Below are 27,333 nucleotides of genomic sequence, written 5' to 3' on the forward strand. Positions count from 1 at the left end.
GGCTGGATGGAATTCTCATGCTGTACAATCCTGAGAGACATAATCAAGTTCCATTCATTTGGATTGTACTGTAATATACATACATAATATTCTCTATGACTACAGTATTGACAAATAAATATTTTATAGGTTATTATCTTCTGCTGGGTGTTGTTTATTATCCATTCTACCAGAATAAATGTTCAGCTTAATAAAACTTTTATATCAACTCATTTTTCTAAAGAGCAGTAACAATCTCATATTAAAGTTTCTAGTTGATAGCTGCCATTTGTAATTGAGAATCAAAGAATGGATAAACTATGTTGCTAGAAACTTTACTGGAATCAATCAGTCCTTCTAGGATATAGGTGGATGGACAAGATGACTCACTAGAGTTCTCTTCTAACTGAAATGAGTCTGTTATTTAGATTTAGGGCTATAACCTTGTATTTCAGCATTAAATACTTGCATTGTAAATCATAGTTATATGGCTTATAGGATGTGTTTCTTGGTCAGCATCCTGACACTGAAGTTTTTAAAGAAACCGATTCTCAAAAAATGACAAAAATACATATAGTTAATAAAATACACTGTGATTCTATAATTAACTGTCATCTATGTAAAGTTAAAGACTAGTCACTTACACTAAGTTTAGGTCATGCAAAAAGGCCAGAGATGTTAGGCTTAAGATATCTATCAGAATTGTTATTTTATATTTTTTAAATTATTTTAGCTTTGAAGAAAGTATCTTTAAATTTGTATAATGTTATACTGGACCCTTTAAGAGGGAGCAGAGCCAGTGCACCTGTACTACAGTAGCTGACCCAGATTTGGCTTTAGAAGAGGGCTTCTGGGTCAGAGGAAGGAGGAGGACTCTCAATGAGGGAGTCCTTGTGGGTCAGAGCTAGGAAGCAGGACTGCCAGGATCCCCTGGGAGGGGAGGCAGTGAGGACCTGTTCTGAAAAGGGGCCTCCAGAGAGAAAAGGTCTCGGGGGTTGGTACTCTGAGAACAGGGCAGAGAATCAGGAGTAGCAGGACTGCCAGTGTCTCCTGGAAGGAGAGGCAGTAAGAATATGAAAAATAAAGGGGAAAAATCCCCTGCGAGTTATAGCCTAGGGTGAGCTGAAGAATTGTTTCAAGTTTGGACAATAAAGCTGCCTATAGGAGACTGTTGGTGTGGCAGTAATCTAAACCTTCCCATGATTCCTCCTGTTCTGCACTCCAATACCATTCATTTTTATTCTCTAGAAGTTTTCTCAAAGCTGCTGCTTTGGTAGATAAATTAGGTATGAATTTTCCAAGATAATTCAGGAACTGTTGGACACCTTTCTTTGACATGGAATCAGTTCAATGGCTGAAATCTTCCTCTTATCAGGTTTTACACCTTAATTGAAAATAATGTCCCCAACAAAAGTCAGTTTCTCCCTATTTAGTTTGAGGTTTGCAGCTCTAGTTGCATCCAGAACTTCCTGAAGTCTACGATCATGCTCCTTTCATTGATTCCCAGATGATGATGTCATCCACTGAGGTGTCAACACCATTAATATGTTCATAGATCATATGTATGGTTTTGTGGTACACTTCTGATGTTGAAGCTATGCCAAAGGATAAGAGTAAAAATGTGTATCTTCCAAATAGGGTATTAAATTTGCATAGCTTTGAGCTTTTTTCATTAATTTTAGCTGCCAAAACCCTGAGGATGCATCCAATTTACTGAAATATTGATCATTTACAAATTGAACCATAATCTCTTCTCTGGTTGGTAGTTTGAAATGTTCTCTTTTTATAGCTTTGTTGAGGTGTCTGGTATCTAAGCATAGGTGTAGCTGACTGTTATTTTTCTCCACAAGGACTAGGGAGCTCACCCTTTTTTTTTTTTTTTTTTTTTTGGGCTCCTCAGTTTTTTGTATTACCTGCATTGCTTCCATCCTTGCAAGCTCAGCCTTGAATTTATCATGGAGTGCAAATGGCACCTTTCTACATGGATAGGTAACTGGAGGGCCCTGCTTGTTTATCCATGTTGTATGTTCACCCTGCAAGCAACCCAACCCTTGAAACAGTTCATAATATTCCTGACAGAGTGCCTCACAACCAGGTTCAGTATGATCTTTCAGGGACAGCACCCATTTTACCAGATTGAGTTTCTCACATGCAGTCAGGTCTAAAATTAGTGTCACTTTCTTTGGCACTACAATGAAAGGGAGCCTGTACATGGTGTTTTTATGGTGGTTGCTAGCAGTGCACCTCCCCTTCACTGGTATATTAGTTCCAGAATAGCCAGTTACTTTTATTTTTGTTGGTTCCAATTTTGGTCTTATTTTCAGTCTCTCATAATCCTGTTCAGACAGCATATTAACTTGAGCTCCTGTGTCCATTTCAGTGGAATAATTGTTCCATTCAATGTCATAGGCAGTATCCAGTTCCTCTCATCAGGCTTGATAGATCCCAGTACATCTATGAAAAACTCCTTAACCAGACTGTCTTTAACTGAATGCACTTGACTTTTCTGCATTTGGGATCTACAGCATTTTGCAAAATGATTATTTCCCCACATTTATGACAGAGTTTCCCAAAGGCAACACATTGTTTGGGGCCATGCTGTGATCCACAACTTCCACTTAACCGTCTGTATCTCGTTTTCCCCCTGATCAGTGATTTTCATAGTGAGTGGTTCCACTTTCTGATTTAACCTATTCTGGCTATATTCTTTAGTACTCTATGGATAATCTCTTCTGTGTAATTCAGTTCTTTGGCTTGTTCTTTCACAGTTTCTGCTGCCCTGCATATTTGGAGAGCTTTTTCTAAAATTTAATATTTTTCATGGAGGAGCGTCTCTCTTTACACATTGTTTTTAATGCCACAAATGATTCTCTCTAACCACAGACTCTACCAGGTCACCAAAGTCACAGATTTTACTGAAAGTTTCCTTAATTCTGTGACATATTGCTTTATGGTGTCATCAGTCTTTTTGCATTCATGTAAAAAAATTGTCTCTCTCAAAAGCAGGGCCAGATTAACTCTCCTGTGGGCCCGGGGCTATTAGATTTTGTGTGGCCTCTGCATACAAGTATTTTTTCTGGGAGGGAGTTTGGTGCAGGAGGGGGCTAGGGCAGGGGACTGGGGTGCAGGAGGGAGATTCTGATCTGGGGCAGGTGTTTGGGGTTGAGGGTGTGTGTGTGCGAAGTGCAGGCTCTGGCAAAGAGGCGCTTACCACAGGCAAATCCCAGCTGGCAGCACAGCAGGGTTCAGGCAGGCTGCCTGCATGCCGTGGCCCCATGCTGTAGAGATGTGCTAGTACCCTGCTGCTTCTGAGGGCTGGTCCACACTAGCACTTTAAATCGAATTTAGCAGCGTTAAATTGAATTAAGCGTGCACCCGTCCACACCAGGAAGCCATTTAATTCGACATAGAGGGCTCTTTAGTTCGACTTCGGTACTCCACCTCGACAAGGGGAGTAGCACTAAATTCGACATGGCTATGTCGAATTAGGCTAGGTGTGGATGCGAATCGATCTTAGTAGCTCCGGGAGCTATCCCAGAGTGCAACACTCTGCTGACGCTCTGGACGCCAGTCCGAGCTTGGATGCTCTGACCAGCCACACAGTCAATGCCCCTGGAAAATTTGAATTCCTTTTCCTGTCTGGATAGTTTGAATCCCATGTCCTGGTTGCTCATCGGGGCGAGCTCAGCAGCACCGGCAACGATGCAGAGTTCTTCACCAGAGGAGTCCAGGCAATCTCACACTACAAAGAGGTTCCCAGCATGGACTGACCGGGAAGTCTCGGATCTGATTGCTGTGTGGGGCGATGAGTCTATGCTTTCGGAGCTGCGCTCCAGCAAACGGAATGCAAAGACCTTTGAGAAGGTCTCTCTCTCTCCGTGACACTCTCCTCAGTGTGATGTCGCGCGCAGACTCCTGCATGTAATTAGAGTAATTTGTGTACCATTAGTAATGGTTGTGCTTAACTGTTCCTTTGCATAACAAGAAGCGTCACTGTACAGCCACGTGTAGGAGGCTGCAGAATGGGAGAATACAGGGATCTCTAACAGGGAACGGCCGCGAGGGGCTGCAACAGGGGCACCGATTCTGCTTTCATGTTTGCCTGCAGCAGGAGGACAGTGCTGTAGATGCAACTTAAAGCTGCAAAAAAAACTAGGCTTACCATGCCTGGCCGCTCCATGGATTCTTCTTTCCTGCCCCGCTTCTCTGGTCTGCAGTGCAATACCACAGGCAATGAAAGCGAACCCAGAGAAATCGAACTTTCCCCGAGTGAGTGCTCATGAGAGAGGTGCTGTGCTTGCTCTTGTTCACACACACTGAGTAGACTTTGTTTCTTTTTTGACCAAAAAAATCTCTCTATGGAATTCACTCACTTTTTCCCGTCACACAGGTGCAACTGTATCCCTACCTGATCCAGGCGCCTTGTCAATGTATAGCAGCACCGCAGGAAGGAGGACGGAGCTCCCCTTCACTGCATCTGTGACCGCCGCCCCCCGCCGCAAAGTCCAATCCCACCATCACTCAAAATGACTAGAGGAAGGGGCACCAGGGGCCGTGAAAAATGTTAATGCACCACAGCAGAGTGCTAAACTTACAAAACGCTCTCAGTACCTTACTTTTGAGAAGTCCTTCCCTTAATGTGCTGTTCATTATTAAAAGTTTTTATTTTTTGGTAATTTCTTTTCCCGTCAGGTTTCTTTGCAGAATACTTTCCGTGAAGGGGGGAGAATGGTTTGGGAATTGCATAGGACTTTCACCGTTAATAGTGGTACAGATATGAGGGCAAGATCAACAGCTGGTCACTCACAGAGTGCAGCCTCTAGTCACCCTGGTCAGTCTGTGGGGTGATTTTCATGTTCTGCTCATAGGCCGAAGGTGCCCTTTGCCAGGTATATTTGCAGGTGGGTCTCTCCACCGGCCATGCCTGGATCGTGCCCTGTCCCACGCGGGTCTCCCCCAGCCCCGTCAATTCCCTGCCTGGAACAGGTACCAGCCCCCACCTGCCAACCTTCCCCCGGTGTGTCGTCTCACACACACCCCGCCGCGCCGCGTCCCTGTCTCACAGTAGAGAGGCTACCCGCAGAAATGCTGTCTGCTGCCCCAGGGTCATTGAGCATGCCATCCACAAGTGGCAAGGCAGGTTGCCCTCACCCTGCCCTTCTATCGTAGCCCTGAGCCTCTACAATGCATCAAACCATCAGCCCCCAGCCCGCAACCCCCTACACCTCCTCCCCATTATCACACACCACTCACACCTTCCTACGCCCCCAACCCCCAGCCCAGAGCCTGCACCCAAACTCCGTCGCAAAGCCTGCAGCCCTCACCCATTCCTGCACACGCACCTGTACCAGTCCTCACTACAGAGACCGCTGTACGAGCAGGAGCCTATCAGTTCTATAGTCTAGAAGCGGTCTCTACATCACTGCACACCCAACCCAGCACAGTCACCGTCCCTGTGTCAACCCTTTCACGCGAAGTCAGTAGTCCAGAGAAGGTTGTTGCTGAACAATGCTCTATAAATAACTTTATTTGTACATGTGTGTTGGAAGGGGGCAAACGGGGTGAACGGGATATGAAACTGTAGAGGAGAGTCAACAGAAACTGGGTAAAGAAACAGGGGCAGGTTCTGCTTCTCTATACACAAAGTTAATAGTCACAGGTTACCCTGCTCGCTGAGGAACCTGGCTTTCAAAGCCTCCCGGATGCACAGTGCTTCCCGCTGTGCTCTTCTAATCGCACGGGTGTCTGGCTGAGCGTAATCAGCAGCCAGACGATGTGCCTCAAGCTCCCATCCCGCCATAAACGTCTCCCCCTTGCTCTCACACAGATTGTGGAGCACACAGCAAGCTGCAATGACAATGGGGATATTGTTTTCGCTGAGATCTGAGCGAGTCAGTAAGCTCCTCCATCTCCCCTTCAGACGTCCGAAAGCACACTCCACCACCATTCTGCACTTGCTCAGCCGGTAGTTGAAGAGTTCCTTGTCAGTGTCCAAGGCGCCTGTATAGGGCTTCATGAGCCAGGGCATTAGCGGGTAGGCTGGGTCCCCGAGGATCACTGTAGGCATCTGCACATCCCCAACATTTATTTTGTAGTCTGGGAAGAAACTACCTTCCTGCAGGCGTCTAAACAGACCAGAGTTCTTGAACACACGCGCGTCATGAACCTTGCCCGGCCACCCAACGTTGATGTTGGTAAACCGTCCCCTATGGTCCACGAGTGCTTGCAGCACCATGGAAAAGTAGCCCTTGCGGTTTATATACTGGCTGGCCTGGTGGGCCGGTCCCAGGATAGGAATGTGAGTCCCATCTATAGCCCCACCGCAGTTTGGGAATCCCATTGCGGCAAAGCCATCTATGACAACCTGTACGTTTCCCAGGGTCACCACCTTCGAGAGCAGGAGATCAACGATTGCGTTGGCTACTTGCATCACAGCAAGCCCCACGGTAGATTTGCCCACACCAAAGTGGTTCGCTACTGACCGGTAGCTGTCTGGCGTTGCAAGTTTCCAGAGGGCTATGGCCACTCACTTCTGCACAGTCAGGGCTGCTCGCATCCGGGTGTCCTTGCGCGTCAGAGCAGGGGACAGCAAGTCACACAGTTCAAGGAAAGTGCCCTTACGCATCCTGAAGTTTCGCAGCCACTGTGATTCATCCCAGACCTGCAGCACTATGCGGTCCCACCAGTCCGTGCTTGTTTTCCGGGCCCAGAATCGACGTCCCATTGCATGAACATGACCCATTGCCACCATGATCTCCACGGCGCGGCGTACCGTGCTTTCTGAGAGGTCTGTGCCACTCTGAGACTTCATGTCCTCACCACGCTGCCGTTGCCTTATTTGACCGAGTTCTCAACATCTCACTGTGGAAGAGGTGTTCGATAAGGTGCGAGGAGTTGACAACGGCCATAAGTGCAGCGATGATCGCAGCGGGCTCCATGGTCGCAGTGGAGTGCTCTGGCGTCCGCGCTGTCACTTATAACAGGAAAAGTGCGCGAACTGATTTCCCGCCGGCGGGAGTGACAGTTGAATGATGACAGTTACCCAAAACCACCCTCGACACAGTTTCCCCCCCCCCAGCATGCATTGGTGGGAAATCCCAGCATTCCGATGGGCGGCGGGGAGTGCGGGAACTGTGGGATAGCTTCCCACCATGCACCGCTTCAAAAGTCGACGCTTCGCCTGTTACTGTGGACTCACGCAGTCGAATTACTGTATTTATTGTGGATACACAACTTCGACTACATTAGGTCGATTCCAGAAATTCGAATTAAGATGAATCGAAATAGTCTTGTAGTGTAGACGTACCCTGAGAGCGGCGTGGGGCCATGGCATGCAGGCAGCCTGCCTGAGCCCCTGCTGTGCCGCAGGACTTTTAGTGACCTGGAGTTGGAGATCACTGCCTGTGATTTATTTTTGCTGGACTCCCCTTCAGCCAGGGCCCTGGGCTGCAGCCCCTAAAGCCCCTGCCTTAATCCAGTCCTGCTCAAAGGTCTCATTCCTTTTTGGCATGCAACGTTCCTCAAAAGTAGTCAATATTTTATTTAACTTCATGCATTTACCTTCTTCAAACTTAAATTTGTTATAAATATCCAAAGCTTCCTTCCTAGCAACACGCAAAAAAGATTTATGATTTCACTTTATCATTTTTATCCTCTGCCCCTATGGCTGTCAAATACAGTTCAGATCTCTGCCTGATTTTTTTCCAGTTTGCCGCAACGTTGCCTGACAATTGCAGACTGGAACAAGGTTGCAACACATCCATTTTGGACTCCACTCCACTTGCTTAAGCTAGTCAAGCTACTATTGTGCTCACCAAATACATGCAAAAGCCTCTATGTCTGGTGCTTCACTTGCTTCTCTGATGCCTCCCTTTGTCTTTGCTTTCAGTTGCAAACACAGGAGTTAACTTCAAAATCACTTCAAAAAAGTCCTGTTTCCTTCTCATTCAGCACTTCTGACACCATGTAATGATTTTGGGGTTCATTAAATAACAAACCAATGAATGAGAAAGGAATAAAACCATAATAAAACAAACTGCAGAGCTTCTGTAGTGAGCTGCTGCACACAGCCATGTGGTGTTCCCAATCCCTGCCCCCAGGGCACATCTCCAAATTCCCACACTCTTATCACTGTCTCTAAATCACAATTTTTCATAAATGTATCTTTACATTTAGCATTGTATTGTCTTTCACTACTCTGTAAGTAATATTTTTGAAGTCATTAAGCCTAAAGAGATTATTTTAGTATTTTTGTGAAAAGTTTTTCTTATGTTTTGGAAAGCATGCTGAAATTCATAAGATGGAGTACAGGAATTTACCACCTAGGGATGAGACTGGTTAATTGAAAAACATTTTGCTCAAATCTCCTCATGCCTGAACTGTCTCAGAACATGTGTCTATAATTGCTAACTCAGCATAAATTGTGTTTCAAACATAGGGTCCAAACCCACACCATGGAGCTCTGAGAGTTATTTACTTGACTTAAATGGGAGCAACTTTTGTGACATGCAAGATAGTCCAATATGAATCATGGATAGTGCTTGCATTTTATTTTGTTGTTTCATTAAACTTTAAAATTAGTGTTGCTAATTACTGTATAAATACCTGGCTACCTTCTGGTCCACCTATCTGTGTAAATAAATTCAAATCCATTTTTTTATAATAGCCTAAATTGTAGTGGGAATTTTGTTGTATTTAAATAATCAAGAACTGGTGGTCTCTATTCATCTATGAGTTTAATACATTTTCAATTTGGAGTTTATTGTGTGCTTAGAAACTTATTTACTCAAGTCATCTTTTGCGCATTATTTAATTTGTATATAATTACAGCAATTTTTACTTTGAAGTTCTGTTTTTCTAGTCCTTTTTGTAAAACTGAGGAAAGTGCTTCAATGAAATCCTCCAGTATATGACCCTTCAAACTACTACTTCCAAAACAGGGTTTGTCCCCTGATTTTTACTAACGAATTGGTCCACGTGTACAACATGCTCTTGTTTCTTGGGGTGTGAATGTGTTTCAATCCAGATTTTTCTTTGTGTGTGTGTGTGTGTGTGTGTGTGTGTGTGTGTGTGTGGTGGGGGGAGGGGTGGTAGGAACGGGGAGAGGTGTGTGGAGGGAGATACTCTTGTAACTTTATTATAGTTGGTATGGCAACACCCATTTTTTTATGTTCTCTGTGTATATATATTTTCCTACTGTGTCTTCCACTGCATGCATCCGATGAAGTGGGTTTTAGCCCATGAAAGCTTATGCTCAAATAAATTTGTTAGTCTCTAAGGTGCCACAAGCACTCCTCGTTCTTGAAACTTCGGTAAGCCTATTTTTGTGTCAACCCATGACATTAATTAGTATTCTTCCCATAAGCAGACTGAAGGCAAAATCCTGGTTTGTTTTACATGTGTACACTAGAACTAGGGAAGAAGGTACAGCGGGTCCTCCAGGCTCTGGTGTACTCATGCAGCAGCTGGACAGAATTCCAGCTTGAGCAGTATGCTGGACTAGCAGCTAACATGCTTGAATACAGTCCATGGCCTCAAACGAAGCATGACTGGATAAGTAGCCCCAGTAAATATGTTACCATGTATTAATTATTACATTGATTATAAATGCATATACAGTAGAACCCCTATTTTACTAATTACCTGGGTATTGAGGGATTCATAACATTCAGTGTCTGAGTTAAAGTAGTACAGTGCAGTAGTACAGTTAAAGTGTCTGAGTTAAAGTAGTACAATGCATAAATTGCAGTATGGAGCTCTGCACTGCTTTCTTGTCCCACAAACCATTGCAAAGTGATTTCTAGTGCATTGAAGGCATCAGAATATGAAGGGATGTAAACTTGTATTTCATCGACTTCACCTTCATTATGGGATTTCCATCCCCCTCCCCACCATTGGGAAAAATGGTTTGTATAACTGGTTGTTCATAAGACTGCTGTTTGTAAAATAAAAGTTCTATTGTAATCCTGTAAGTTGTAGTTACCGGTATCTCTCCACTCACAGATGTCTTGGCAGTGATATTTTATAGTATAACTTTTTCTAACAAATCCTAAAAATATCACCTCAGTTACACTTACATAAAACTGCTATGTTAAAGGATGAATTCATGTAGCAATATTTTTATGTTACAGATAAAAGAAAATCCAGGAATCAAAAACTAGGAGGAAGAGGAAGAAAAAAAAGATACTCTTATAAATTACCTCAGGAGTACAATATAGAAACTGTAGTGGTTGCAGATCCAGCTATGGTTTCGTATCATGGAGCCGATGCTGCCAGGCGATTTATTTTAACCATCTTAAATATGGTAGGAAACTCTTAGAACTTATCAAGGCATTTGGCAGAAAGAAAAATGCATGGCCGGAAATTGATTGAATTAATTGTTACAGTTGTTCAACAGGCATAATTAACTGTAAGTGGGCATTCCATAAAATTCAGTAGACTGTCAGAAAGTACCATGAATATTCAGCAGCACAGAAGCTATGATTCTACAGACGTATCTTGTACCTTCAATAGTGAAGCTAAAGAAGTGGGAGTTGAACAGCATGATTGCATGATTAGAAACCCATATTGTTATTTGAACTATATTCCAGTTGAATGCTTAGGACAAGAGTCTGATCTGAACTCATTATGAAGAGGTGACTCTTCTCATTTAGAAGGATCTTTTGATCTTCTTGGTGGCTGGAGGGGAAGCAATTACAGTCTCAGACAAAGTTATGTTTCCTCCCAGCAATGAACGTGAATGCAACACACTTATTTGATCCACAAGGCAGTGAAAATTAGTAACCGCAGTTGTAAGAATAAAGGATCATGAAATGAAGAGTGGGTAAAAACCTGATCACAACTACTCTGTTTGGCTCTGTGAGTTATTGCTTCTTGCCGTCTGCTGCTCACTTTTAGCCTCGGTCCTGCATTTATCTCAATGGGATGCATGGCATGACACTATGTACATGTGGAAGTGTTTGAAGAAATGGGCTATAGTTTTTAAAGCTCTGTCAAGGTCATCTGGAAATGATAGAGCCCTTTTAGGATACTTGGACCAAACACTGGATAACCTCTTATCTGTCGTCTCCTCCCTCCACCTCAAAAATATTAATATCTAAGTATTGTGTTATATTTAATGTGTAGAAAATTCAAATGTCAAGTCAAAGTCCTACAAAATTAAGAGACCCTTGAAGTCTGAGATTTGATTTTTTTAAAGGTTGTAATGTATTCCAGTGTGTCCAATGAAAGCACTCATGTTTATTTTTTTGTTTTGTTTTTTTTTGTTAAAGGTTTTTAACCTTTTCCAGCACAAGAGCCTTGGAATTCAAGTGACTCTTCGAGTGACTAAGCTTGTTCTGCTTCATGAGACTCCAGTAAGAAAGTACTGAATATGTCTTATTCTGTGACAAGACATTGTAGAATGAATAGAAGGGTAGGGACATGTTGCTTGCTGCTTCATTAAGGCATAGAATACTCATCACTGATAGTTTTTCTCCATTATCTTCTGTCTATTCATTATTATTTTTACTATTAATATTTATTTGTAGTGGTGAGAGACCCCAATCAAAATTGGGAGCTCATAGCACTAGATGCTATACGTATGCACAGTGATAGACAATTCCCACACCTAGTTTATTTCAAAATTGAGGGGTATATGGCTTTCAAGTAACCTAAAAATTGTAAATGATTTTTTCTAAATCCTTTGTTGAAATTGGCTGGTATTTACAAACTTCAGTCCATTATCAGCTATTTTTTTTGCTGTGCATGTGGATATTTCACTGTGAAAGCAAAATCCTTTTAGTTTCAAAGCTTACAGTTAGCTGTAAAATTAGATATAGGTCAGTCATATGTAAACAAAACAAGAGTGTAGCACCACTCTTTCATGATATATCTTTCAGACATCATTTTAGAACTCATCTTTTAAATCCTGTTCCCTTGTTGAAGAGACGAATCAGCTGTTGTAGTGTGGGTCATTCTTTGGAGTGAACTATGGTTCCCTTATATTTTAGAGTAATAGTATGTGGACTTTTTGTTATTTTACAAAGTATCTGAAAGCTTTGCATATTTTAGTTGGAGTTCACAAAAAGTAATAAATGGAATCTTATATCCATGTAAGAGAGATTTTTAACTTATACATTTAAATAAATTAAATTATCCTTAGGCTAGTAGCTAAAGAAGCATTTATTGTTTGGACATATAGTAATCCTCTCAGCAGGAAAAAAAAGATTCCTCAAATCCAAACACTGCATCTTGGCATCAGTGCTCTCCCTAGATGCAATGAACTCCAGCTTGTACCAGTGGAAGATCAGCACATATGGGGAGAAGAATATGGGTGACAAGGTCCACTGTATATATCTGAGGGCATACTTTTCACCAGCATTGATTTAATTAAAGTTAAACAAAGATGGCTTCTGTTCTTGAAGTTAAAACAATTGTGCCATGTATATTTTGTGACAAATTATATAGAATATATTTATTAACTGAAACAAAGCATGTGCTTATATTTGTACAATTATTTGAGAACATTTTTCTTTGTACACTATATCTTATATATACTACAGGAAAAAAATGCCATTAAAGTGAAAAACAAGGAATCAGAAATATATTCATATCTAGACAACTATAGATCAACAATGCATGGCAGACAACGAAATCTATTATAATAATTTCACATGAGTAATTAGGACTAACTGTGGGGTGAGGCATTGTTAGGAAATTCTGATATATGGGTGAAAGTTGTGCTCAGCTTTGTGATCTCATAACTTGTACACATTGGCAATTAAAAGATGAAAAAATTATATATTGTCATTTACATGTTCATATAATAAAACAAGGAATTCAATTTTCAGGCTGATATGTATATCGGGCATCATGGAGAAAAAATGCTGGAGAGTTTCTGTAAGTGGCAACATGAGGAGTTTGGCAAGAAGAATGATATACATTTAGAAATGTCAACAAGCTGGGGAGAAGACATGTCCTCAGTAGATGCAGCCATACTTATCACAAGGTAATATTTTCTAAAAACAGTCTCTTAAAAAAAATAGCCTGATGTCTTCATGGCAGCACTGTAGAGGTAGAGAAGTTCAGTTGTCTTGTCTTCTGAGGTGATACAGTTTGGGTTTAGCTTTTGCTATGGAAAGAAATGGGCTTACAGCCTTCTCTCCTGCACTTTTCTGGTAATTAAAGTGAGGTATTATTAGAGATCAAATTGTTAGAAGGAAAGGTGCTGGAACAAATTGATGATATAAAAAGCAATTTATCACCAGGCCCAGATGTTATACATCCAGGAGTCCTGAAGGAGCTTCAGTATGAAGTGGCTGAGAGGCTACCAAAATATGCAATCTCTCATTCAAAAGAGCTACTGTTCCAGAGGCTTGGGGCGGGAGGGGGGTTAATACATGTTGTACCTAAGGGTGATTTGGAGAATAATAGACCAGTAAGTTTTAAATCTGACTCTGGAAAATTGGTTAAAATGATAATTGAAAATTAAACACCTGGAATGATAGGGTCTAACCAGCATGGTTTTTGTAATCTACTAGCATTCTTTGAATGTTTAAATAACCAGTTGACATTATTTAGATTTTCAAAAGGCCTTTGACAAGTTCCCTCACAAGAGGCTGCTAAAGAAACTAAGTAATCACAAAATAAGAGGCAAATAGTATCATTGGCCAAAAATAAACTAGGAGACAAAAAATAAAGAGTTGGATTAAATAGTCAGTTTTCATTATTCAAAAATATATTGTTGAGAGGTAACTCAAGGTTCTGTACTAGTACTTATACTGTGCTAGTTGTTGTTTAATAAATATATTAATGATCTGGAAAAGGATGAACAGTGAGGTTGCAAAATGTGGATGTGATGAGAAATTAGTTAGGTTAATCAAGACAAGAGAGGACTGTGGAGAACTTCAGAGGGTCCTAACCAAGCTAGATGACTAGGCAGCATGTTGGCAAGTGAAGTTCAATGTCAATAAGTGCAAAGTAATGTATTTTGGAGGAAAAAATAAACTATTCATACACAGTACAAAGTGCTAAATTTACTGTATAAACTCAGGAGGTGGACCTGGGTGTCATTGTGGACAGAACTCTGTTCAATGTGCATAAAGACTTCTGTTCAATGTGCATCTGCAGCCAAAAAAAGCAAACAAGATGTCAGATTACATAAGAAATAGGATGGCGAATAATACAGAAAAGTCAGTGGTGTCACCTTATCTACATTACTGATGCAGTATTGGTCACCCCACCTCAAGAGAGAGAGTGCAGAATTAGAGGGGGGTCAGAGAATGGTGACACAGATGATTGGGGGCTTGGAAAAACTCCCATGAGGAGACAGAGAAAGGTTTATAATTGTTTACCTTAGAAAGGAGAGGAGGCATGATATGCACCTATGCACCTAATGCACCTATCTGCATTGTTAGTAACTGAAATACCTTTCAAAATCTGGACCTTAAACCTCCGTACTTCCATTTCCTCTAAAATGAAGAATAACACTTGAGGTCTGTCTTGACTTGAATATGAAAGAGTTTTTAGATGTGTTAGCTAGCACATTCTCACTAACATTTTCTAAAACTAGTGGAGGTAAGGCAAGGTATACTTTAGTGTGTGCTAATTGGTCAGGTTGAAGCCTAATTTAAAAATTAAACATAGCACTATTCCCCTGTGATAGTGTGCTTGGATGGCAGGGAGACCTAGTGGTTAGTGCACCTAGCTTCAAGCCCCTTGCTTCTCTACCTGAATGGCAGAGATGCCTCATTTCTGCCTTTAGGCCAGGAATCTTCTGGCCTCCTCATGCATGTGAGCCTCAGATCTTAAGGGGGTGTGGTACGTGGATCCAGGCCCTGCTTGGGTTGCCAATTCTCCAGAATTAAAGCTAAATCTTTAACTAAAGATTATGTCATGTGATGAAACTACCAGGAATATGTCCAAAGAAAATTGGCAACCCTAGGCCATCCCACTTTATCAGATGCATGGAGTGGAAAATACAGGAGCAGGTATAAATACATGAAAGGATGGGAGTTGCCTTACCAAGTGTGAGGTCAGTCTAACAAGACAATTCAATTAACAGCAGGATACCAAGGGAGGAAAAATAACTTTTGAAGTGGTAATGAGAGTGGCCCATTTCAGACAGTTGACAAGAAGGTGTGGGTAACAGTAGGGGGAAATTAGCATTGGGGAAATTAGGTTTAGGTTTTGTAATAACCCAACCACTCCCAAGTCTTTATTCAGGCCTAATCTGATGGTGTCCAGTTTGCAAATTAATTCCAGTTCTGCAGTTTCACGTAGGACTCTGTTTTTAAAAGTTTTTTTTTGTCACTTTTAGGACTGTTATTGAGTGACTGGGGAGATTGAAGTGTTCTCCTACTGGCTTTTGAATGTTATGATTCCTGATGTCAGATTTGTGTCCATTTATTCTTTTGCGTAGGGACTGTCCGGTTTGGCCAATAAACATGGCAGAGGAGCATTTCTGGCACATGATGGCATATATCACATTGGTAGATGTGCAGGTGAAAGAGCCCCTGATGGTGTGGCTGATGTGGTTAGGTCCTATGATGGTGTCCCTTGAATAACTATGTAGACAGAGTTGGCACCAGGGTTTGTTGCAGGGTTTGGTTCCTGGGTTGGTGTTTTTGTTGTTTGGTGTGTAGTTGCTGGTGAATATTTGCTTCAGGTTGGGGGGCTGTCTGTAACTGAGGACTGGCCTGTCTCCCAAGGTCTGTGAGACTGAGGGATTGTCCTTCAGGATAGGTTGTAGATTCTTGATGATGCGCTGGAGAGGTTTTAGTTGGGGGCTGTAGGTGACGGCTAGCGGCGTTCTGTTACTTTCTTTGTTGGGCCTGTCTTGTAGTAGGTGACTTCTGGGTACCCTTCTGGCTCTGTCAATCTGGTTCTTCACTTCACCGGGTGGGTATTGTAGTTTTAAGAACGCTTGATAGAGATCCTGTAGGTGTTTGTCTCTGTCTAAGGGATCGGAGCAAATGTGGTTGTATCTTATAGCTTGGCTGTAGACAATGGATCATGTGATGTGGTCTGGATGAAAGCTGGAGGCATGTAGGTAAGTATAGTGGTCAGTAGGTTTCCGGTATAGGGTGGTGTTTATGTGACCATCGCTTATTAGAACTGTAGTGTCTAGGAAGTGGACCTCTTGTGTGGACTGGTCCAGGCTGAGGTTGATGGTGGAGTGGAAATTGTTGAAATCCTGGTGGAATTCCTCAATGGCCTCCTTCCCATGGATCCAGATGATGAAGATGTCATCAATGTAGCGCAAGTAGAGTAGGGGCATAAGGGGACGAGAGCTGAGGAAGCATTGTTCTAAGACAGCCATAAAAATGTTGGCACACTATGGGGCCACGTGGGTACCCATAGCAGTCCCACTGGCTTGAAGGTATAAATTGTCCCCAAATCTGAAATAGTTGTGAGTGAGGACAAAGTTACAAAGTTCAGCCACCAGGTTTACTATGATGGTATTGGGGATGCTATTACTAATTAGTAACACTTTATCTTCTCCTATGCTTTTGGTTATCTCATCATTGCTCCGTTTTAATAGCACTCCAGATATTACCCCCTTCGTTTCAGTCAAATACTTTGGTAGCTGCCCACTTATTTTAACTTTTCTTAGTGTCTTAGGTTTTAGCAGTTTATCAGCTTGCTCTTTGTCTTCACACTGAACTAAAAGATCCCCATCTCACAATCTTCTGGCTCTTATTATATCCCTTATGCTTTTAAAAAAAAATCCAGTCAGCTACTTTCACAGGATTTATGTCACCTAATCTTATTTCTTTGGCTAGGGATCTTACAATTATAACATATTGGTTTATTATTTCCTGCCTCAGCTTTGCTTTTTTGCTGATGTTGTCATCATGTTCATCTGCTTCTGCGTCTACTCTTTTTTTCTTTTTTGTTTCCTCCCTACTTTGTATTCATTCTCCTTCTCTAGTAGACTTTTTCTTCAGTTCCCAGAGTGACTTCATATGGGATCAGAAATCCTCCAGCCCAGAAGCTGCTCAGTCCAGCCTAGCAGGCCTTAACTGAGCCAGGTTCTCTCCTTTCCTTCCCCCTGTAGGACTGGCATTGGCTGCAGATATAGTGGAGCTGGGCTAGTGGGGCCCATAGGCTCTCTTTAACCCCTTTTGTGGTGGTGTGAGGTTTCTCTGCTCCATCACATCCCCTTATTCAGAATAACCTCTGTGACCGGGTGCCTGGATGGGCCAAACTGATAATGTCATACTCCAGACTGCAAGAATCCCCCAAACTGGTGGTTTATTCTATAATTAGATTCACCAAGCCAGTAACAAAAGAGCTTCTGTAGCACCACACTGGTAAACAAGAAGCCAAACGTAGCCTCCTTTAGGCATTCCAGCCTCTGGCTCCCATCTAGCAAACAGATCTAATATAGTGATAGGTTACTGAAAACCCTGTTCACCATACTTAAAGTTCTACCAATCCCAAAGGATCAGACACTTACCCTACTCTGCCCTACCCTCAGGTCAATCTATATTTCAGATCTTACTCAAATATCACACTCTCAGCCAATCCTTAGTAAACTATAAAGATTTATTAATAAAAGAAAAGAAGAGAGTTATTGAATGGTTAAGGAATCATAGACATACAAATAATGTTCAGTGTTCATAGCTCAGGATCATAGCAGTGATGTTATGGCTTGTAAAATTCTCCTAGGAATTATCCCAACAGGTCAGAATCCAAAGGCAGCTTAGATGTAAAGTCTGATGTCGTCTTTTCCATGTATTTTCCAGGGTTGTCCAAGTAACTACTTTGAAGATCTCAGTCCCATCGCTTAAACTTTCCCTGTTTAAAGTTCAGCAGACTACAGATGCTGGATCAGGCCCGATGTTTCACTTTTGAAGTTGAAGCGCTGTTAAGTGTTTTGTGCACGGCATGTGACTGAGGATTCTTTTTTGCTGAGCACACACTCTCCCATCACTTTGAAGTTAACATTCTATTTACTATGCATACACAGGTAATCCAATTACACCAATTAACATAAGGCAGCTGCCAGTCATACATTATAACAGAGATCGATAAGCTGAAGACAATGTAGATCAGTGGTGGGCAACCTGCGGCCACCCACCACTGATGTAGATAATATTATTAGTTTCCTGCAGTATGTCACATCTGTAAGGCAATTAAGAAATGAAAAGGATTTAATATCTACAAGCTAATTTGGTTACTGTGATAAACTTTTTAACAGGATATAGGCAAACAGAGATAAATACACTTAGCAACTTGTTTCGTGGAAATTTAGCAACAGCACTGCTCAGATATCCTGAATCTGTTTCCCTTTTCTGAAGCTACACGAGCAACTCTGATAGCTTTGGCTACAGGTTTCCCCACTCCCTGACCTTGCACATCTTATCCTAATTTCAATAGATTACACTTAACAGGAAGTGGCCTGTTATCAGAATTGCTGTTAATTGCAAACAATCCCATCCCGTTAATATGGATGTTAATGGAATTTGGATATCGGCAAAAGGCATGCTGCTTTTTAGTAACTTTTTTTGGAGGGAGAGGTCCTACATATAATCAATTTCCTGGCTCTGGCCATGCACAGTTGAGCACCTCTGCTGTGTTCCATGATTTTGAAATGACATATCTCTTGCCAATAAAGTTTGGATTCTGGATGCCCTACTTGAGCTTGGTGCTAAGCAAGTGCGAGTAGCCAAGAAGTTTGGTATCTCAAAATCACTTATTTCATTTAATTCATTTTATGGGAGCATGGGAACACAACAGTGTTGTTCCATTCCATTGACACTTGAGCTTAGGAGTACAAGTATCAATGCAATGGAAAGCAGGCCGATGCTGGTGAAGCTCTGTGGCTCTGGTTCCAGCATAAGCTTGGCCAAGGTACTCAACTCTCTGGGCCAATGCTGAAACAGAAAGTGAGTCAGCTGGAGGCAGAGTAGGGGAAGGAGTTCATCCCTTCAGATGGCTGTCTCAGTTTGTTGAAAGCCTGGCACATCGCTCATCAAAGGAGGAAGGCAAGAAACAGGATGCTAACTTTCTGACAACTACTAAATGGAGGGTGGACACCTTACCAACATTCTAGAGGAGTTCCAGCCATTTGACATCCTCAGTGCTGATAAGACCGCTTTCTTCTACCAGGGCTTGGCATGCTGAAGCCTTGGCATGCTGAAAGGAAGATTTGCAGGAGGGGAAAAAAGACATGGACCATATCACATTGCTGTGTTGTGCAAACCTGGGTGAGACAGAGAAACAGACTCTTATGGTGATCAGAAAGAGCAAGTGCCTTCATTTCCTGAAGGACCACTCAGAGCTGCCCAGGATCTACAGAAGCTCAGTGAATGCCTGGATAACCAGTTTGTTGTTTAAAGAGTGGCTACAGATCTGGAACAGGGAGCAGTGTCTATCAGACTGCTATGTGTGCCTGCTGATTGACAATTATCCAGCTCATTCAGCTAATCTAGAGCTATCACACATTGTTTAAATTCTTGCCTCCTAACATAACCTCAGTCACGCAGTCGATGGACATAGGTGTCACCAAAAACTTCAAAGTTCACTACTGTGCTTGTCTTAAACCTCTCTTCATGCTGACCCACACTTATGAACAGTGGATGTTGTTAAACAACAACTCTGATGCACGTGATCTTGCTAGGGAGTCATGGGCCGCTGATCTTCAGAAGACTTTTGGATACTCCTTCAAAAAGAGGGGGTTTGCATCAACAGCAAAAAATGCTGGCCTGGTGGACACCAATGTGCTGGCTGATGTTTCAGTTCCTGAAAACCTAAGAGCAGAGGAATTTGAGGTCATTGTTGAATTTGACAGTCATTTGCAGGTGGAAGGTGTGCTCACTGACACAGAACTTTTGGAAACAGTAGTGTCTGTAAAGCACCCACAGGCTACTCTTGACCCACAAGAGGAGGATAGTGCATTGGGACAACAAACTCAAAGAGCCTTTGCTTGTGGACATTTTCCACAGGATATCCCAGAATTGTGGGATAGAACTGTGAGAACAGTTACGAAGCTGCTTGCAAAATGAAAAAGATTTACAGGGGGAGATGGAAAACCGTAAAAAAATGGGTGTAGGACAAATGTTTTTAGAAAACCTTTTTTTTTCCTTTGGTGCTTTTAAAAAGCTTTTATTTTATAGAATTCTGTGCTACTGTAATCTTGGTGACACACAACAAGATGAAAATTCCTAAATTTGCTCCAAGTCCTGTAGTTACCTGGGGTTCTTTCAACCCAAAACTCTTGGTAACTTTACTCTGTGCGAGGAGGTGTCAGGAAATAAATCAGGGGAGACACAGCCGTCCGACCGATAGATGGCTGGCACAAACAGGACAACACAAGAGTGCTTTCACTTAAAGCTAAACTTTACTTAGTCTCAAGCACTTACACATGTCCGCAACAAGTTAGTAAAACACCCCCAACCCTTGATAATTACCAAAGCTGTGTGTGGCTTTTGAGTGACACAACAGCAGCCCATCTGCCGCTGGAGAACAGAAGATGCATCCAGAGGGAGAGGCCAGTCCTGAAACTAGTCCCACCTGTCTCAAGCTTTTTCCCTTTATTTATACATTAGTAATTAAAGAAACCTTGTTAAGTAAGCAGTTTCAAACAAGAAGTTCCTTCTGATTATTGATTAACCAGGTGTGGGTTTTTCCAGAACTTGCAGCCTTGAGACCTTAATAGACATTCCTGGGGCACATCATACTCTTTGAAAATGCATGTATCAGCAATTTTAACTCAATTCTTATCAGGAAGGAGGCGGGGTCAAGCTGCCCTTTCAGTGGCACCCTAACCCCCTCTCCCGTCCTGCCTTGGTCAAGCTGAGACTTGCTTTTAACAGCTTGCTGACTAGGCTGTCTTTAACAATAAGCCATAGTGGTTTCAGGCACTTTACTGGTTTGCCAAAGTCTCCCCGTACACTGTGGTACACTATACAGTTTGTGTGTCATGTTTGGTTGGGTTTTTTTTAGCACATTGCATTGAACTGAAAGTTAACAATTTCACTTTGCAGTGTATTGTTGTTCCATTCTTCTATTTCTATGCATCCCCCTGAAAACAGTGCCTTCTGCTTACTGGCAACAGCTGGAAAATAGCAACTTTTTGCTAGGAACTGAGAGGTTGCTCATAAGCAGAATCTACTGCATTCTACTAGTAAAAAGAAGTCATGGAGAGAGCTGGGAAAGTGGGAGAAATTGAAGCCAAAGCTGCCAGAAACCTGCCCCTTGTAGCTTAGCTACATACTACTCTCATCCAAACTTCTCCATACTAAACTCATCCTCCAAACCTATCCCCACTCTTGTTTTGTGGGCCATTTAGATTAGTTCTCTAGGTCAGGGACTGTTTTCATTGTTAAATGTTTGTACATTGCCTAACACAATGATGCTTGCTTGGGGTTCCTATTACTACAGTGATACTAATAAGACTACATCTAAGAAGCTTCCAAAAACTCATCAGAAGGCATCCCCAGTCTGACAGATCTAAGGAAGCCTATCAGACTGAGACTCAGACCCAGGGTTTAACAACTGTGAGTGTGTTGGCAGGGCATGGGACTAGATGATGAAGGGAAGGCACAAGTAATGGGGAAGTATGAATGGGGAGGGGGCATGGAGAGTTGACAGGCATAGAAAATAGGGAAGCACAGCAGTTGGTAGCAGGGCTGACAAACAGAACTAGAGAGCAGGGCTGAAGAGCAAAGCTTGTTGCAAATGCTTCAAGAGTTAATTAGCAACTTTATGATAGCTTTAAAAAGAACATGTGGCCTCTGACAGACCTCTCTTCCCTATCATATTCTTGGAGGCAACCAGCAGTATTAATGTTTCCAGTGGGAACAGGGGAGAACTTCTGGAGATCAGTCTGCCCATGCCACACAGCCCAAGTCACTTTGAAACATCAACTTTCACTGGACTAACTCCTCCCCTCAATATGGGCCTCACCCCTGGGCCCTGGACTCCTTCATGTTTATGGCAGCAAAAGCTGCCATCATTGCCAGCAGCAGCTTTAGCAGGAGGCAGGGACAAACAGGCTCGTGTAGTGTATTGCCTACAGTAGCTGTGTTTGACCCAGAACTAGCTGCATTTCATTGGTGGGTGAAGTAACTTCTGTTGTATTTCTAGATTGTAAAATGCTTCTATCAGATAATCCTGTTTAAGTCTTGATTTTCTGATTTTCTTTTTAATAATAATTTGCTTAGTTCATACCGCTTTTTACCTGTGAATTACAAAGTATTTTTTGTAGAAGGGTAAATATCATTATCCCTTTGGGGAAACTGAGGCATAAAGAGGCAAAGTTACTCATATGAGGTCATACAATAGGTCAGTGTCTGAGCCAAGAATTAGAGCCTAGACCTTCTGAGTTCCATTCTACCAGGACTAGTCATTGGACCATACTACCTCTCATCTCAGGACTGCTTTAGCTTTTAATAGATTATACCAGCATGGCTTTCTGACTGTGGGAATGTTTTGCTAATCCAGACTCCCTCTGCACGTCGTCAAGGTTTATGGTATTGTTAACCCCATGTGTGGCTAGTTCAAAGAGTTTAATTCTGTTTTACAAACGCAGAACAGGCTCCCTTGTCATAACTTACAAACAGCCTTGGACAGTAGACCTGCTTTACTGAGAGAAATAATATTTAGACAGATGAACACCAATTGTTTACTCAGTATTCTTTAAGTAGAAACCAAGTATTTTAGCTTATTTAACCCTTTCTGTAGCAGGCCTTTTAAAAGTTGGCCCTTTCCTTTCTATAGCATGAAAATGGAGCAGCAGAACACAGAGTTTTGGAATGGGGACATAATGCTCTTCACAGGTCAATGAACTCTGTGTATTCTGAGACACAAAAGGACTTAAAAATAAATACTGAGCATCAGATTTCTAGTGAGACTTTGTAATGGATTTATATGTTTCACAGAAATGTGTATGCCTCACTTTTCATGGTTTCTAGATTTTTTGACTCAATAATCAGTCAATCTAGCTTTTTTCCATGACAAAGGTTTCTGTATGAAACTATATACCAAACTTTTCTACCACACTTTTATCTTCTACACTGACAAAATAGGCTGTAGTGTTCACAATAGATGTGTTGTCAAATGGATTAGTTTCCTTTAATTTAGAATAGTCCTACTTGAGTGCTTGATTTTTGTCTGGTTTTATTTTCCTAGTGGTAGGCTTATTCTGATGAAACAATTACATGTTTAATGTAAGGTGCCATAGAAGGAAAGAAGAGAGAGAACAAGTTTGTTGAAAGGGGGATTTAAAAAAAAATTAGATGAGAATGGGGCTTTTTTATAAGGAGAGGTTAGGAATTAAGGGAGAAATTGCTTTAATGTCACTCTTGTTAAAACAATCTGATGTGCACTTAATAATTAACACTTATCACTTTAAAGATTTTTATATATAGAAATATTTTTCTCTTTGAAGAAACTCACATTGATGCAACAAGGTCCACCATGTTATTTAAGTCTTGCAGTGCGGCTGTACTGAGAGAACCCAGGGACAGTGGCTGTTTAGGGGGCATTATCATCATGTCTCCCTCCTTGCCCAGCATAAGCTGACATGGAAGGTGGAATTGAAGGCAGGACAGAAGAACGCCCAGGGGATCCACAGTTACTATCTGTACGCCTGGAATTTTATGTGGCCCCAACACTGAGGTATCTGAGTACCTCTCAAGTACCTTCCAAAAGTGGAGATAACGTCCCTAACATATCATACAAATGATGTACCATGTTTAGCTGCTGGTTCAATGCACAGCTTGCTGTAGTGAAGTGCAATGGACTTTGATGTGTATGAACATGTATTAGAACAGCTTCTGTATACACACAGACAGAAAAACTGTTAAATAAAAAAAAGTACTGTTGCCTACTAATATTGTTCGCTTAATTTTGTTTTAATGACCAGGGCTGGCCTTACCATGAGGCGAACTGAGGTGGTCTTCTCAGGTGCCAGACCGTGGGGGGTGCCACTAGGACCCAGAGTGTAGAAAATTGTGTCTGCTGCTGGTACATATGTATTCTCTCTGCTCTAGATGCACAGAGATGGTGGAGTGCTGTGCTGGAGGAAGGAGGACACAAGAGACATAACAGGCAGGCAGGAGAAAAGGTGAGAGAGAATAACAGAAAACAGCAGGAGCTGCAGGGAGAGAGAGGAGGAGGAGGAGGAGCCTCTTATGTACCTCTCTAGCCTGGACTGATTAACACCAGCTTCTCAGAGAGCTTCCTGTTTCCTGCTGCTTCCCTGAACCCACTTGAGGAGAACAGTCAGTCAACTGAAGTAGTAGGAGCCAGTTAGGCCCTTAAGATGCTGATATCTTCCCTCACTCAGGCCCTGCTTATTTGTCCCCTTCAATGGAGTGTTGAGAGCCACTATAACTGGCACAGAACATCAGTCATGAGTGAAAGAAGAAAATGCTCCTCTGGGGCAGCATTCAGAAAAAGAAAGACAGCAAAGGAAGCTTTTCTATCTCAGCAGGAAGGAGCTCTCCTGAGATACATAGACACACATGTTCACGGTGAGCCTTCTGGCCCCAGTGAGGATGTGAGTGGTGAGGAGATGCCTGATTTTCCAGTTAGTCACAGTGCAGGTGACCTGGCAGCTACTGCAGCATCCATATCTCCATCTCAAATGGATGTAACCATGCACATTCCTGAAGAAAAGTGTAGATCAGAGAAGAGTGTGATGGAGGCGCAAGAAACAGCTGCTGCTGAGTTTAGTTCCTTAAGTCGATGATCCAGGACTGTAGACCCACTTGAGCAGTAGCCTGAGGGACTTCCTTGTACTGCATGGGCCACAGCAAGTGAAAAACTTCATGTTCCCCAAAGACAATGAAAATAGAAGTTTCCATCCAACACATTACTGGCATGAAATAAATCCCCAATGGTGACAAAGTGGAGAGGCCATGGCTTATGTACTCAAAAACCCAGAATGTTGCATAGTGTTTTTGTTGCAAACTCTTCCAGTCTAATGTTCCAGCCACATTGGGTTCTACAGGAACAAAGGACTGGAAAAATCTGGCTAGAAATCTGGCATACCATGAGAAGGCAGCAAAACACAAGAGAGCATTTCACAGGTGGAAAGAGCTTGAGATGAGACTAAGGTTAAAGGCCACCATAGATGATTAGCACCAGAGAAGATTGCATCAGTCTCTCTTTACTGGCAAAATGCTCTGAAAAGGCTCATTGCCATTGTGAAAATGCTTGCTACCCAAAACCTAGCACTGCGTGGCATTTCAGGTCAGCATTATGTTCCAAACAATGGAAACTTCCTTAAAATTGTGGAGCTGATGGCTGAGTTTGATGCTGTACTCCAGGAGCATCTAAGAAGAGTCATCACCCAAGAAATGTACGCACACCACTACCTTGGAAAAACAATTCAAAATGAGATCATACAGTTACTGGCAACAAAAGTCAAACAGAAGATTGTGGCAGATCTGAAGTCAGCAAGATATTACTTTGTTGTTCTGGACTGCACACCTGACATCAGCCATATGGAACAAATGACTTTAATGGTGCATTTTGTAACAACAACAGAACCCAGTGAAAATGTCCCTGCAATGGTGACTCTCAGAGAACATTTTCTAGAATTTATTGATATTAATGACACTACAGGAGCTGGTATGACAAATGTGCTTCTTAAAAAGCATGAAGATACGGGAATTGCGATAGCTGACATGAGAGGTCAGGGCTACGATAATGGTGCCAACATGAGAGGAAAGAACAGAGGAGTGCAGACACAGATCCAAGAGTTAAACCCTCGATTTTTTTTTGTCCCATGCAGTTCTCATTCATTGAACTTGGTGGTCAGTGATGCAGCATCAGCTTCTAGTGAGGTTGCTGAATGTTTTAACGTAATTCAAAGCATGTATGTATTTTTCTCTGCATCAACTCATTGATGGCAAATTTTGAAGCAACATCTGGGAACATCCTCTCTGACACTGAAACCACTGAGTGCCACATGATGGGAAAGTCGAGTGGAGACGATAAAGCCTATCAAACACCAAATTGGGAAGATAGATGATGCCATAGTTGCCATTATGGAGGATAATGTTATGACAGGAACTGTTCGTGGGAGAACTGTGTCAGAGGGAAATGGAATCACCAGAAACATATATAACTTCAAATTTCTGTGTGGCTTAGTGTTGTGGCATGACATACTGTTTGAAATAAATGTTGTAAGCAAGAGACTCCCAGATGTTGACCTTGATATATCTGGAGCAATGGAACAACTGGACAAGGCAAAGTCATACCTACAGTCTTACCGGTCAGGTGAGGGATTTCAAAATGTTCTGAAGAGTTCACAGAAGTTGGCAGAGGAACTTCACACTGAAGCTATTTTCCTACCCATTCAAGAATACAAGAGACACCGAAGAAGAAGACATTTTGATTACAAGGCAGGGGATAATCCCATAAGAGGCCCCAAACAACAAATCAAAGTTGAATTCTTTAACCAGGTGCTAGATTGTGCAATACAGTCAGTTGAAGAACGTTTCGTGCAGCTCAAGGAACACAGCAGTATATTTGGGATGTTGTATGATATTCCAAAACTCCTCACTATACCTGGAGAAGACCTACACCAGAAATGTAGAGCACTAGAGACAGTGTTGACTCATGATGACATGCATGATATTGATGTGAGTGATTTAGATGATGAACTGAAAGCCCTTTCAAGATACATTTCAGCAGAATCAACTCCAAAGGCTGTTCTGGAATATATGTGCACAAACAAGATGACCACCCTCTTTCCAAATGCTTTTGTTGCTCTGCACATACCTCTAACACTTCCTGTAACACTTGCCAGTGGAGAACACAGCTTCTGCAAACTGAAGTTAATAAAAACACATCTACACTCCACAATGACACAGGAGAGGCTGGTCAGCCTTGCAACTATCTCAATAGAGCATGGGCTAGCCCAGACTGTGGACCTTCAGGAAGCAGTTCAAATCTTTGCAACCAAGAAGGCACGGAAAGCACCACTTTGATTATTCAAACAGATAAAAATGACAGTGTTTACTATGCAGACAAGAAAAGTTACATTTGCTGTTCAGGCGTTTGAAAGTTAAGTTTTAAAATTTTTGAACAAGGCATTTAAATTGTTAGTTCTCCTGTATTGGGGTAGGTAGCAGAGCAGTACCATGAGAGAAGTAGAACAGGAAGAAGGCAGAACTGAGACCTTTCAAAGTTTTGGCCCAAGCGAGGGAACATGGGGGCGTCATTTGAGCTCCCCGCCTCAGGTGCCAAAATGTTGTGAGCCGGCCCTGTTTATGACATAAGCAGAAACTGAATTTGTAGATGCAGAGAGCCAATGATCCATATACCAACCTGCCCTTTGTTTAGCTTACTGTTCAGCAGACATACTTTAAAAAAAAATTGGAGTTTTCCTTTGCAACTGACTTTGATTAGAAA

General features: G+C 42.1%; 1 protein-coding gene across 4 annotated transcripts in view; it reads left to right on the plus strand.

Moving 5' to 3' along the window:
• The window catches only part of ADAMTS19 (ADAM metallopeptidase with thrombospondin type 1 motif 19), a 271,068-nt gene that overhangs the window by 88,413 nt on the left and 155,322 nt on the right, over positions 1-27,333 (plus strand). For all 4 annotated transcript variants that reach the window (XM_045022162.1, XM_045022160.1, XM_045022161.1 and 1 more), the window contains 3 exons: positions 10,110-10,282; positions 11,250-11,333; positions 12,810-12,967. In XM_045022162.1, the coding sequence (XP_044878097.1) occupies positions 10,110-10,282; positions 11,250-11,333; positions 12,810-12,967 (415 nt within the window). The remainder of the gene's footprint in view (positions 1-10,109; positions 10,283-11,249; positions 11,334-12,809; positions 12,968-27,333) is intronic.

This window comes from Mauremys mutica, chromosome 6, assembly GCF_020497125.1.
Source record: "Mauremys mutica isolate MM-2020 ecotype Southern chromosome 6, ASM2049712v1, whole genome shotgun sequence".
Taxonomy (NCBI): Eukaryota; Metazoa; Chordata; order Testudines; family Geoemydidae; genus Mauremys; species Mauremys mutica.